Genomic DNA, 14530 nt, shown 5'->3' with positions numbered 1-14530 from the left:
AATCATGTCCTTCATGAGACTCCTCCTACTTATACAGATTCAATCAGCTGTAACATCACTGCTCCATTTTACCTTTAAAACGCTAATAAGCATGTTTGAACATTCAACAGCAACTTCACCTATTTGACTTAAAATTACTCTACCCACTGTGTGTGCTTAAAAGTGTTCTAGAAACTAGGTGTCAACAGTAATAAATTCACTGAATTATGAAATGTTATCAAAATTATAATTTATACCTATAAATATTGAATAGGAGTATGCAGTACATTTCTTTCAAGTGGGACTTAAGCATGAAAGTATGTGTCAGGCTGGAATGAAGTATTAATATGAAGACACTGTTATGACATTACAGCCTTGAGTAAAGGAAACTGACACGTCTCCATGGTTTCCAGCATGCAGCCCAGGTATCCAACCATCACACACATTGAAAATGCAAGGTGGTTACAGCTGTTATGACATGTTATATTTGTGTCATACAACATAGGTTTCTGAAGAATTTTAAATACATAATTTTATTAATACCAAAGCCCTGTGAGAGGCATAATATCCTTCTTGAGAGTACGTGGTAGACCCTAGATAGACCAAAGGCCTAGACTATTATTTTGGTCATTTGCACCTGACCAGATCCTTCCCTCCTCTTCACTCACACCTCTCTTTCCTTCACACTCCTCTCAGGCTTTACAATATCACATTCACTCTGCCAAAGCAGTTAAAAACAATTTCAGAAGAAACAGAGTATAGCTTCTTAGAGAACATGATTTTATAACCATGTATCTTTAAATATAGAATAAGATAACATATTTTGGTTTTGGCATTAAAAATAGAAAAGTATTATAAAGGACAGCTAGAATTATAATTAAATTCTAAAAATGGTAAAATATAGCTATGGTCCTCTAAAAAAGGAATGGCTAATCTTTTCCAAATATTGTTCCTTTTCTATATTTTCTAACAGTGACAAAGTAAATTCACCAAACTATTTCCTCACTCACATTGTTCAAGTGAATAATTACTTAGAAACAACAGATCCCCTCTGCCATGGAAGTCTCTTCTTCAACCAGAAAAAAACAGTGGAAAGATCGTTTCTTTTAATGCTTGACACTAACAATGCCCTGCTCAGAATTTGTCTACAATGTGCACTACCAAAATGACCCCATAAAATGAATACATACAAAACTAATGCTTTTGTCAGGGTACAAAAGTTGATACTTACCAAAGGGGACATTTTTTGTCTTCTGGAGGGAGATACCTCACCTTCGTTAGCTGCTTGTTGGCGCAACAAAGCTTTGAGTTGATTGACTACAGAGCAAAAGCAATGGGTTTTATTAACCTTTTTGAGACCATGGCTTATCAACACCCATCCATCCTTCCACTCATCCAACAAACACTGTTCAAACATATACTAGGCATTGGAAACCATGCTATTGACTGGGGGTTCAAAGACAAAGATGAGGAAACCTCTACCACTAAGAAGCTAAGAATTCATCTAGCAACAGAGATAAACTAACAGAATAAAAGAATACAAGTTCACATACAGACCTAGAGCTATCTGTAGTACTGTGAGAAGAAGAACCTAATTGTGCCTGTGTTCAGAGAAGATGGAGCACTGTGAGGGCCAAGCAGGAGATCACCAAGCAGAAAAGGGTGAGGAAATGTCCAGGGAGAAGGTATGATACATGCAAAAGCACAGAAGCATGGCAGTGGGTTGGTGTGGCTGGAGAATGGCTTGTGAGAGGGAGGATGGGGAAGGGGACAGAAAAATGAGGCTGGAGAGATAGCTTGGAGCCATCTTAAAAAACATTGCTGTGACATACAAAGAATTTCGGATCAGCCTATTGGCATTGGAAAGTCAAAGAAAGGATAATCAGCAAGGGAAATCTATGAGCTGACCCATATTTCAGGAATAAAATCCTAGTAGTAGAATGGAGGATGGCCGGGAGTTATTACTGTATGGAGTTTAAAGAATTCCCTGGGTGATTCGGGGCAGGACCAACATTCACACTCACCGGCATGGCTGTGCTGCAGTTCATGCCAGGCAGTCCCAGTGTCCTCATTTCCTACACTGGCACTAAAAGAAGGATCCAGCACATCTTCCTCAACAGTGGCCTCGCCTTCTCTCAGGACACATTTCAGTTGATGAATGCTTCTATTCGCACGTTCTGGAACAACAACATGATGAAAATTCAGGCCAGTGAGACCTGGGCGACCACATGCACACTTATTAAAGAAGACAGTTTCTACAGGGAAAGCAAGTTATTCTGATAAGATATTGAAAAAAGCAGTTTTGTTTCTAGCTTGCTGAGGAACATGCTGATAAAGGGAGCCAGCAATCAAGTTCCTTGGGTAGGGGTTAAACCTAATGATGTCTCAGGTCCCTGACACCTCAGTGGTTGCTATTCACTATCTGTAATAACTCTACCACCAAGGAGGGCTGAATGGAAGAGCTCCTTCTCTGCCCCCACAGCAGTAACATGGCCCAGGGATGCTCTTTCCTTCTCCTCAGTGCCTAAAAGTCCCCTGCCCCTCCCTGGGAGATGCTGGGGTGGGTGGGCAGAACTATCAAGAGGGACTCCAGCACACCAAGTTCCCACCCAGGAAAGCCTCCCTGTCTCTGTGGGCTAGATGTCTCTCCCGAACCAAGAGACAGCTAACTGCCTGGTGTAGTGATCAAGCACTGATTATAAGCACTGAATAGTTTTAATGCTTATAATGGCAGCCTCCTTAGTAAATTGCTTCTTCTGTACTGCTGGCTGACTACAACTCATGTCATTCTTGCTAGTGTACCTAACTACCCCTAGAATTGAAGTTTAAAGTCACTAGCACATACTTAACATAAACATCTAAAATAGCCCATAAGGAACCCAGCCTCATGCCCTTTTCCCCTCCCAGGCTGAAGCTGAGCAGGCCTGTAACTTGCACAAGCCAACAGAATGCAGTGAAAGTTACATCAAATCAGACCAGGCCTCATCCTTAAAACGTCTGATACCTTCTGCTTCCTCCCTTTTGGAATACTTATTTTTGTGAGGCCTAAGTCCCTAAGTAGAAAGTCTGGCTGTCCTGTCCGAGAGATTGTGAAGGGTCCTCTGGAAAGTAGAGGCCTTGAGACTACATGGAGGAGAAGCCCCGTCCTGCTAACAGCCCAGTGTAGCCGCCAGATGATGCCAAGGCCATCTGACTTCAATGGCATGAAGAGATCTGAAGTGCTGCTCTGCTGACCCCAATCAACCCACAGGTCTAGGAGACACTAAAATGCTTTCAGTTGTCACTGGCAGCCACCAAGCTTAAAAGTGGTTTATTATGCAGCAATAGATAATTGGACTCATTATTCAGTGAAACACTCACCCAAACACATTTTCATCAGAGGATCCAGGTCTTACAACATTAACAACAGAACTATACTAGTGACACTTGTGATGACATTAGTAATAATTCTCCACTACTTTAAGGATATTTTAACATGTATAACAACTGGAGGACTAGGCACTCAATTGGTAATTTCATTAATCAAGGTCCAACTACTTTTTCAGGTTTAAACTTATTGTTATTGCTGATCTCTTATGATTAAATTCACTAGTTCCAATCAAGAAAACATGAACTGTATCAAAAAATGCTCCTTGCACTTTAGAACTGGGACCCAGATTTCAGACTATTTTCATATTTTGACATCTATATTTGAAAGTAATTTTTAAATTAATTAATTGCCAAACATTTACATATATCTAATAGAAATTTATGTTAGAAAAAGCCTAATTCCCATATAAGTTCATGTACAGCTATCATCCACTTCAAATCTATTCCATCTAAACAATTCTTGAGATCTTCAGAGAGGATGATACTTTACCCAGGTGTGAGGAAAATTTAAGTTCCTCTGTCAGGATCCTCAGCTGACCCCAAACTACCTGATGATGGAACTGGCCTACTGCTAGGCTACTGCTTCCACACCCGTAGGCAAGCTATTATTGACTGAGTCACTGTATAAAAAGCTCTGCTCAGTGCTCTTTACAGGACAAAGGAGGACTACAGACCCGTAGACTGTTGGATTTAGACATAAATCTAGTGCTCTGCTTATCCCCAGGAGAACAAAGCTGGCTAATAAACCCTTTTACCCCAAGAACCTTCCATTGCCATTCCTCAGTCTCACTGAATCCAGAGTGAACTTGCCCAGGGCTGAACCATTGGCAAGACACCAGGTAAGAGAAACTCATAACAATGATGGTCAATAAAGTTCTTTGAATTCCCTTTTTTGACAATTTAGATCTTTCTTCTTGTGTTCTCAGGAGAAACAGCTCCTATTCCTTGCTCCTGACATGGGAACCCTAAGAAAGCTACAAGTCAACTACCTTTTCAATACCAGTCATGGATGGAAATATATTTATACACATATATTCTACACAACCTTGAAAAACAGGTTACATTTTCTCCAAACTTAATTTCAATGTTTGAAACAGAAAAAAAATATACTCGATGTTATAAAATGTCTATTATAGGTTTTTTACCTACAGCAACTCATTTTCTATATTGATTAAACTAAAGAGAACAGGTCTTTCAGGTCAGGGTTCAACTGTGAAATTCTATTATTACTAACTACATAACAGACCCAGTAAATTTATCCCTACACTTTTATGCACACCAACCCTATTTCCACAAAGGCCTTTTTCTGACAGGAATTTGGTGCTGACTACTAACTAAGCCTGACCTCCTCTCACTGATCATGAGTTTAAGAAAAGTCAGATAAGATGCATTCTTGGTTTTAGCAAAGACCCAGCAATAGTTTTCCAATAACTTTGTATTTTCTAAAGAGACTTGTTAATGGAAAAGGAAAATCAAAGCTTACATGATAAGCAATTTAGTTCATAGAGCTTCAGGTTTATGCACTTACATCTATGAATACAGCACTTATCTTTACTGCATCTATTAGAGAGAAAATAGAGGTTTGGCTAACATTGAGAGTGTGCTCTGTGTAGTTACCAAATGACTTCACCTCTAAGACAGAGAATAATTATTTATACCTAATCTAAAAGCTAATAAAGCTATTAGGAAAAAGAAAGAAAATCTGGAAAAAAAATTGCATAATATCTATAGGAATTTCTCATCAGATTACAATGATGGCAGTTTCATGAATCCACTTAATCCTTTTCCCGATATTCTTGTTTAATCTTTTAGAATTTGAAACATTTTAAGACCAGGTATGAAAATAGCATTATGTGAACTACTGAGATACTGAACTCAACATAAAATAGCATTTTAAGACTCTATGAAAATAGCATTATGTGAACTACTGAGATATTGCACTCAACAACTATCCAAAAGAAAAGTGGAACACAAGGCTTGGGGATTTTTTGCAATTACTGACTTTAGTTACTAGGATCAGAGAGGAAGAGAAGGAATTTGCAAAAACTGTGTCCTAAAACTGAAACTAAAGAGGCAAGTGATACTTTTAAGTCATTTCATTATGACATTGCAAAAGCATGATAAATGCTTTTCAAATATATACATAGCAACGTAATTATACACTGTAACGAAGGTTAATCCTGAGGAATAATAGTGCTTTGATGATTCAAGACAGATGAAGCCCCATTGCTCTTCAACTGGAGCCACTGCAACTCAAGGCCCCACAATTCTTATTAAGAATACTATTACCCAGATGCAGTTATCTGCTGCTTACATGTAAGGAAACCAGATTAGACTGGAGTTATGGTTTCCTATCGCCCTGCTAATGGACACATCTTTCTGTCTCTACCCAAGAGACAGAATACTCATTTCCTCTTCTCTCCTGAGAGGATAGTAAGGGCATTTAACAATGAATGCATCCTTATTTCCTCTCCCCAGTACCAACTATGGGCTGAAAATAAACCTAATTATGAATACAAACACAAACAGGACCTCTGAGTCCTACAGATCACATAACATAAATGCAAGTAAATGATATTTCTGGCAGTCCACCATCCAAATATCAATCACTAACCAATAAGCACTGGGAAGGTTACTGAGCTGCTGTCTGTCTTACTCATTTTCGTAATCCAGTTTCCCTACTTTCTAAGTCCTGGCTCACCACCGGTCCTCTCTTCATCAAGGTGTTTTTGAACAAAAGGGAAATATTGTTTTTTTCAGCCTAGAAGGCTCATTACTTATATATGTACAGTGAATTATTAATGTCTACATTCTCCTCTGTACTGGAAGATGTGAACAAGAATTCTCTCGGTGACAGGGAGGGGGAACCATGCCCTGTGAAGCACCCAGCTGTCTCTGAGAAAATACGCAGTGAACCATACTTCCCTAGGCCAAGACGCCAGATGCACTGTGATTCTCAAAACAAGCTTAGCCCAGAGCAGGCAAGTAGAAAAAGGAAACCACAGAGAGATAAGAGATACATGTGTCTGTCCACACTTGACTGAGCCTCAGCTAGTTCAGAAGACTGCTGAGATAGTTTACTAGGGGACTGACAGGTAGTATGACCAAGATAAAAACAGCCAAAAATCAGACAAAACTAGCTTTGTAAAAGCAATTACTACACTGACAGAGATTAAAAGTGCCAAAACTAAAAAGTCTCATTGAAAATACTACCATAAGACTCAGCCAAAAGACTCCTGGCACCAGGAGTGAAAGATACTATGAACAAGAATATAAACAGCCTAAGACAGCAACTTCTAGAAGACCATTAATGATGCATGGATGTTGACAAATCAAGGAGATTGGCTATATGCACTATGAGGGATACACCTGGTATTTCTTTGGCACCAACTGAGAGGACTTATGCACCTGTCACTTTTCATTGATCAAGAAGTAATCCCAGCCAGACTGGCAGAACAAAGGTAAACTCACCAGCCACTACAATCTGTATCTTTACTTTTGATTACTCCTAAGTATGATTCTTGCAGAGCTGGGGCTGAGTAGAGCCTTGTTACTTCGAGATCATGGTTTCTCAACCTCAGCACTATTGACACTTGGATCTGATAATTTTTGTTGAAAGGGGAGTTGTTGTGTGCGTCTAGCAACATCCCTGGCCTCCACCCAATAGATGCCAGTTAAATATCTCCCTCCCCGGCCTCCAGTTTGACTACCAAAAATGTCCCTGGGTAGAAAAATCACCTGCGCTTGAAAACCATCAGTTTAGATCAATAAAACATTGACAGCTTGTGTTCAGTCTTGAGGAGAGAGTTTCCACATTGCTACACTGTAACAGCAATTGCCTCTTTAGTGAAAATGAGCGGGACAGGGAGCTATTCTGCTGAAGCAGTGGTGCTTGGCAGTACCCAACCCATGATCATCACTTCAGTGATGGGGCACTTCTGATTCAAGCAGCAGGAGAAGGTGTTGTATCTACTGTACTCAGGAACTTGGAATTCATATCAAGCTCCATTTTGTTTCAAGGCCTAACACATGAAGCAATAGTTAGACTCTAAGGCCATTTCTCAGAGCTACCCTCCAGGGCCATTCCTTTAAGTATTCCAGCAGGCTTTGCTGATGCTCCCCCATGATCGAGCAGGCTTTGCCAAGTGCACAAGTGCATTCCAAGCTACATTCTCTATCTTTTGACCCAGAGAAGAGGATCACTATGTGAAAAGGTAGAAAACATTAGGAAGTGATCAGAGGACAAGTCTTGTAAACATCCCAAGAGAGAATATAACTATTCTCAGTATCTCAATAGTTTAAGGAGAACTTAATTTAGTTCTTTTTCTGTCCAGGAACATGTGAAAATGCCCCTCCAATTTCATAATACCAAACCAATGTTTTGTATTAGATTATTCTAAGGATGACTCTTTGCTTATTTGGCACGACTTTCTGGCTACTAAATCTTGTCCTTTGCCTATTTTACCTCCTCAATGGTAGGGAAGGAAAAATGGAATTCTACTAGCTTTTTGTTATTCTTGTAAAAGAAATGGTCACAAAAGTTAAAATTACTAAGAAAAGCCATATGAGTATATAAAACAAAAAATGAGTATATGTAATTTAAATTTTATCAGCAAAAAATAAACTCAAATGTTTACAAATATTATTTCATTACCAATCCTTATTTAATAATAGCCAAACCATTCCACTTCTTTAATTTTTAGAAAAGAGAGATGTTTCGGTCTGCACTGAAATACCAAAATAATTTCCTCATTTCATAAGGAATGCTTCCAGAGACTTTATTACATTGTTGCCTGTCTTGCCTCAATAACTATACATACACACACACATACTACATATATATGTGTAGCATATGGCAAAGAATATAAAAAATATTCAGAAAACATCTAAGAAAAACAAAAACAAAAAGAAGAAGAAATACAAGTTTGATGAATAAAACTGAGAAAAAGAACTTTTATTTTACTTGTTACACATATGTTTTATTAAGTTTGCCAAAAGTCCAGATGATATCACTGCTGGCTAATTCAGGGACCAGATTATTGGCTAGAAAGATTAACACAGGCCTTCTTCAGATGTGAGCCCTTCCTTGAAATGAAGAAAAACACTTTGTACGATCTGGAGGGATGTGCCAATAGTATATAAGTAAAACACAGAACATCAGCTTTATATTCAGTTTTCTCAAACTAGTTCAATTTACAAAGATAAGGATCACCCCCAAAGTTATCTCTCTTCTTCCCATATTCTTACTTTGTATAACCACGAACCTAGTTCCACTTCTTACTCTCATTTTTATAAAACAGAAACTTAACTGTTACCATTTATGTGCTCCCACCCAGTATTGACAGAAGGGAAATTAGAAATCCAGGGTCTGAGAGTGGTGCCTGGAGGGGAACCAGGCTCTCAGGTGTGTTTTACTTGTTCAACACAGTGTAGGAGGAAAGAGAAGAAGAGCCTCATCATCTCCTAGTGCCTTCCACTGACTCCACCACACATTTTTTCATCTGCTTTCCTCCTAAAGGCTATTAACTCCCCCATCTAGTCTGAAAGAATTTTCTTCTTCTCCTTGCTTCCTTATTTTACAGATAAGGAAACAAGAATTCAAGAACAATTAATTTGTCTTAATAAATAACATAGAGGGTGGGTTATCAGTAAAGCCTCAGTAAGAGTACAGTGACCTAGTTCTACATCTCCCCTCTGACTCTATCATACTCTTCCACAAATTCAGTCCAGAGCCTGAAACACCAACATGTTGAAAGAAAAAGGGGGAACCAGCATACAAAATGTATACAGAAAATAATTATGTGTTTTTGTCACAGTACAGGTTTTTTCCATATTTATGCCAACCCAACCAAAGGTGGCTAGGAACTACATGAATAGGTGAGTCATGGGTACAGGAGTTGTTGATGAAACAACATATCCATAGTTAACACTGCACTGGTATTAAGGCCAAGACACTGCATTTCTAACAAGTTCTCTCCTAATACCATATCCCTACATTCAAGTGTGCAGAACTTGACACAACCTGGATATCTCCTGGTGTTCTGTTTTTTTCTGACCCTTTCTTAGCTGTAAACTAGTTTATTTTACACTGCATAGCCTTGTACAATGATGTGTTGAATTTAAATTAGAGGAGGGGTATTTGCTATTCTTCCCACTTACCAGTATAGTTCTTAACCATTCTGTGGGTCTGGATTCTAGCTGCCTATAAAGTGAATGAACACCTAACCGTACTCCTAAGTCACTTCTAGTTCTAGATTAAACTCCATGCCTTCCAGGATCCCTTGATTATGCCCCTTTTTACCAAACTGGAAAACTTCAAATCATCTATAGAGATGAATAACAGTACAGGTCTGTGGGGCAATGAAGCTTTTAGTTTTTTCTCTTAGAACTCTTACTTTGAAGGAGAGTCACTAAAGCTCTTCAATTTCTTGCAGTAGGGGCACAGACAACCCAAAGCAGAAGATATCCTTAGGGGACAAACACTGAGTACATCTGAAAACATAAGGGAAAGGATGAGAGGTGAGTGTGGGGTCTGCAAATGGGCTACCTATTTCCGTGGCTATTGTAGGACCATTGGAGTCAAGGAGAGGCAGAAATTCCATCAAGTTTCAAAAGCAAGAAAACAACTTTGATTCTGCCTTTCACATCAGAACTAAAAATTCTTAATGTACTCTACTAGTACCAAAAAGTATCTTTAAATTAATGAGGTCAAGCTATACCAAATGAGGGATTATTGTGAAAAACTGTGAAAGCATTTTGCATTTTTATACAGTGACTTTCTGCCTGAATATAAATGAAGGGATATTAGTAATGATTACATGTACAGTTGTTTCAAAACCAGAGGAAAAACTTGTGAGGAAGCACTAAGAATGCTCATTAAGACTCTTTAAGCATGTACAAGGTAAAACTTTTGGGGAAGAAATGGCAGATAGACAAAACCAACTAAACCAGGACAAATAACTTTAAATTGCATTGTATCTGATTGCATAGTAACATAATTCTCAAGTTAATAGGCACAAACACTTAAAATAATGAAGTTCCACAGGTAAAATGGTGCTACTCTACTTTGTTTATTCAGAAATGCAAATTTTGACTTTAAAGGGAATTATCCTACTTAAAAGTAGTAATTTGTATGAAGTGAAGAACTGATCATGCTTTACTTCAGAATTAGTTCTGTTTCATTTCACTCCATAAGCTGTTACATAAACTAAACAAATATAAAAATTAAAATGCTACTAAACAAACAATATGTCCTGAAAACCCATGAAAAATTTCAGGTTCCATTTCTTGATTCACTGTTAAAACAATCCCTAAGAACTGAAAAAAATAAAAATAAAAAAACTTTATTTTTCTCTGCTTTATGGGTGCTCTTGATTATAAATTTTTTTACTTTCTTAAATTGTTATCACACTAAATTTAAAATTTATCTTAACATGTACTATCTTTCAGTGAAAACTCTTCACTACAATTACTAAAAGCAGTATCATGGATATTAAACATAGTACCATAACATTAGTTTGAAATGAACCACTCTACTGAATAACATATCTAATATTAAAAAGCCTCTAATGCTTACATGAAGGTTCAAAATAAGGTCAAAAGAGGAGAAGCATTTAGGAGAAACTTATAATGGACAACAAAATTTTTTTTACCAACCTCAAAACTTGAACAAAATCATTCTAATATATTACCATTGTGCACAGGAGTTTTCTTGCTTTTAAAAGTTATCAATTGGTTATTTCTGTTATCTAACAGCTCTTGAAACATCAGCAGGCTGATGAAGGTGCTCATCAAGACCAATTATTGTACTCTTTTAGTTTGAATACTGAGAATGTCGACAGTTTTTAACACTGAAGACAGATGGAAATAAATAATAACCCTTACAAAGTCTAGTCACTAGAAGATTAACTTTCTAATCTCCTTGAAAAATCTTCACTTTGTTCCAAGTACCACTTATAGCTAGCTGCTAACATTTAATGAGTGCTTCTTATGTGCCAAGCACTGATCTTTAACCTTATTTCCTATCATTGTAACCTTATTTCCTAAATTATTTTTTTGTCTTTCTCCTCCACTAATCTAGAGGCTCCACGGAGAAAGGGACTTTATCTAATTCCATATTGTTGCTTAGCATACAATATGCCTAACACATAGGAGTAGGCACTAAATAAATGAGTCAGTGTTCTAAAAGTTTTAAATAATTTTTTTTAACTTTTGGGCATGATCTGGGGGGCTAAGAAAATGAAAAAGAAAAGAAAATAGACTGTTTACATCTAATAGATGTAATAAATTACATCTAATAGAATATTCTTTAGTGAAACTTTTAGTTTGTATGTATATATCCTATATAAAATATATTTCTTACTTATAGGTAATACTAAGAAGAAAGTGTGAAAATCACTGCTCCTCACAAATAATGCTAAAGACAATACCGTAAGTTCTACTTTAAAATAACAGAACTGAGATTTCTGGATGTTATATATGATGTCCAAGATGACAGTTATCTACAAATACAGACATCACTTCTATAGATGCTCACTAGCATGGTACTATATTAAGAAAATCTGAATTAACTAAATAAGGTTTCAGTGATAGTGACTGTGACATGATTAATAAGGAAAAAAAAATAGACATCTAAGGCACACAGGCTTGTTTGAATTTAATACCTGGCTCTGCCACTAGCCAGCTGTGTGGACTTTGGCCTAACTTACCCTCTTTGCACCTCGATTTCCCCATTGATGGATAAAAGAGGGATAGTCATAAATAATAAATTCAAAAAAATAATTTCTTTAAATTATGTGAAAGGAAATTCATAAAGCAGTTGTCAGTTTTAAATTATTTAATGTATGTAAACAGCGTAGACCTAGTGGGCTAGTAAAAGTTACTGTGATTAAAATACTATTATTGTCTTTTTTTCCTGGCCCAATAAAACACATTCAATCCACTGCACCATGATTTGAATGTGTAAAAGTGTGAATCAGGAATTTACTGGATTAAAAAGCAAACGCTGCTGTTGGGTAAGAAAGATGCCCTAGTCAAGATCAGGGAGTTGGTGTAGATTAACTATGGGAATCCAGGGAAACCACACTACTTCACCATTAAAACAAACAACTTCAGCCTTCCTCACAGTTAACATCCATTTTCTTCCTCCACATCCTGGCTGGGGCCAAACCAGGGTGTTAGGAAACGCACCTGGTTAGCTCCCGCCAACGAGGCCCTGGTACCAAGGAGTTAGGGCACAGAGGTTAGGAGTCACTCACCCCGGAGACTCCGTTGATATTGCCCCAGAATGTCCTCCAGGGTAGAGTTCTCCGGGGACTTCGCCATGCATACAGTCGGGGCCTAGAGGTGGGAGTTACGAAGGGAAGTGTCCTGTGTTCTCTCCTCCGAGAACACGAGGCCTTATAGCAGAGCCCGAAACGCGCCCGCCTGTTTCCTGCTGCTGCTGTCATTGGGGAGCACGGAACCCAAGACGGAGTTCGCGGGGGCTCCTTCCATCTACTTGCCCTCACGGTGCACGTCGGGAGTTGTAGTCCACAAACTCCAGGACCGAGGCCTGGAGGCTAGCGAAGCACTTCCTCTACACTACAAGTTCCAGAGTATCCCGCGGTGCCAGCGCCAGCTTGAGCTGTTTGGCTGCCCTATCTGGTTGCCAAGAGACAGCCTGGAGGTTCCGCCCTTTTTAAAAACTGTAGCCTAGCTCGGTTGAGTCCTGCCTTTATCCCGTCCTGCTGTTCGGACCACCCAACTGACAGCAAGGGCTCCCTAAAGGCTTTGACCTGTCTAAATTTGCGACTATGCGGTTTACCCTCCAGGCTTCTCAAGAACGCAAATAACAATCTCTCCACCCTTCAGCCGCGCCATTGCCAAAACGGCCAGACCAATTCTCAAGAAAATGAAGCTCTACATCTTACAAGCAGCTTAGCTAGCGAAGGCGGCTGGCACTACAAATCCTAGTATGCCCAGTAGCCCGAACGGCCCTGGGAGCTGGCGCACTGCCCGCTGGGAACTGTAGTCCCTGTTGGTGGCGGTCCGCTAACGCCCAGAATCCTCCTCCATTGTTCAGGCCGGTCTTTGGGGCACGCCTGCGCAGTGACAACTGAAAAAAGCTTGTGGGTGAGACCCTCCGCACAACCCCCTTTCATTGTCTGTGTTTGGCGCCTGCGCAATGCGAGATCGCTGGGCCTGGGCAGTAGGAGGGGAGCGGGCCAGGCTCGTCACCCTTGCCCCGAGCGCCTGCGCACTGGTACCGCTCTTTGCCATTACCGCTATGTGTGGGGCGTGTGTGGAATAACGTTACTGCCCAACGGAGCGGAGGGGCCGAAGCTCGACCGCAGCGGCGGCGACGACGACGGGGTGGGGGGAGGACGGCGTACGAGAGACTCACGGGACGCAACGCGCCCCGCCTCCCCCGTCCGGTCCCTCTCCGCGGTGAGGGGTAAGTGATGCGCTAGGCGTTCGCGGTGGGCGCTGCCCGTTTGGCCGCCGCTGCCCTTCCACATGGCCTCCGGGCGTCCGGCGGGGCGCCGCCCGCGGGGAGCACGGGGCTGGGCCAGCGACCTAAGGGCGCTCCATGCAGGCCCCGCGCGGAGCCACCGCCCCTATGCTGCCAACCGGGCCGGGGGGCGTCTCTCGCCCCACGCCCCACCCCCACTGCTGGTCCCACTCCTGCGGCCCGGGCTCGTCCGGCAGCCGACGCCTCTTCCTCTAAATGCGTCGAGTCGTTTCTAGCTCTGCGGGCTTTGTGCAGCGCCACCCCCTGCCCACCCCCGCCTCCGCCGTGGCTGTTGGCTAGGGTGCGGAGGTGCGGCCTCTGTGGAGGGTCTACCCGGGTCGCAGCTCCTGGCAGCGCCGAGCCCTTCCCAGCTGTGGGTTTTGGGCTGTGGGGCGGATGCGGGGAGGTCAGGCGAGGCGCCTGAGGGTCGCGGCTGGAGGGCGTGGACGTCGTGGAGCGCGCACTCTGCCGGGCGACTGCACCCTACTGAGTCTCGGCTCCCGCTCTGTAATGAGCCCTGGGGAGGAGAGCGGCTTCCTCTCGGCTTCATTGTCCTTCCGTTGTGATTCCCTTCATTTTATGCAAGGGGAAAAAAAATACTGGCAGCTGTTTGACACAGGGCGGGAAGATGTGAGATTTGTAGTCTCAGCCATATATCTCCGCGTTTTTGATGATCACTGCAGCTTATTT

At 40.9% G+C, this 14530-nt stretch overlaps 2 protein-coding genes across 20 annotated transcripts in view; one reads left to right on the top strand and one right to left on the bottom strand.

Annotated features, from left to right (window-relative positions):
* Positions 1-12816, bottom strand: part of SDCCAG8 (SHH signaling and ciliogenesis regulator SDCCAG8) — a 271642-nt gene extending 258826 nt beyond the window's left edge. For all 8 annotated transcript variants that reach the window (XM_073216700.1, XM_073216702.1, XM_073216703.1 and 5 more), the window contains exons 1-3: positions 12606-12816; positions 2004-2156; positions 1211-1296 (exon numbers count right to left, since the gene is read on the bottom strand). In XM_073216700.1, coding sequence (XP_073072801.1) covers positions 1211-1296; positions 2004-2156; positions 12606-12672 — 306 coding nt within the window. In that variant the 5' untranslated portion in view covers positions 12673-12816. The remainder of the gene's footprint in view (positions 1-1210; positions 1297-2003; positions 2157-12605) is intronic.
* Positions 12817-13535: 719 nt separating this feature from the next.
* Positions 13536-14530, top strand: part of CEP170 (centrosomal protein 170) — a 121637-nt gene continuing 120642 nt past the window's right edge. For 6 of the 12 annotated variants that reach the window (XM_073216697.1, XM_073216695.1, XM_073216691.1 and 3 more), the window contains exon 1: positions 13539-13783. The gene's annotated coding sequence lies outside the window, so the exon portion shown is untranslated. Of the gene's footprint in view, positions 13784-14530 lie in introns of all 12 variants that reach the window. The other 6 variants (XM_073216698.1, XM_073216693.1, XM_073216690.1 and 3 more) reach the window with 3 other exon arrangements.

The sequence above is a fragment of the Manis javanica genome, chromosome 11, assembly GCF_040802235.1.
Source record: "Manis javanica isolate MJ-LG chromosome 11, MJ_LKY, whole genome shotgun sequence".
Taxonomy (NCBI): domain Eukaryota; kingdom Metazoa; phylum Chordata; class Mammalia; order Pholidota; family Manidae; genus Manis; species Manis javanica.
This window is presented reverse-complemented; position numbering and strand designations above follow the sequence as displayed.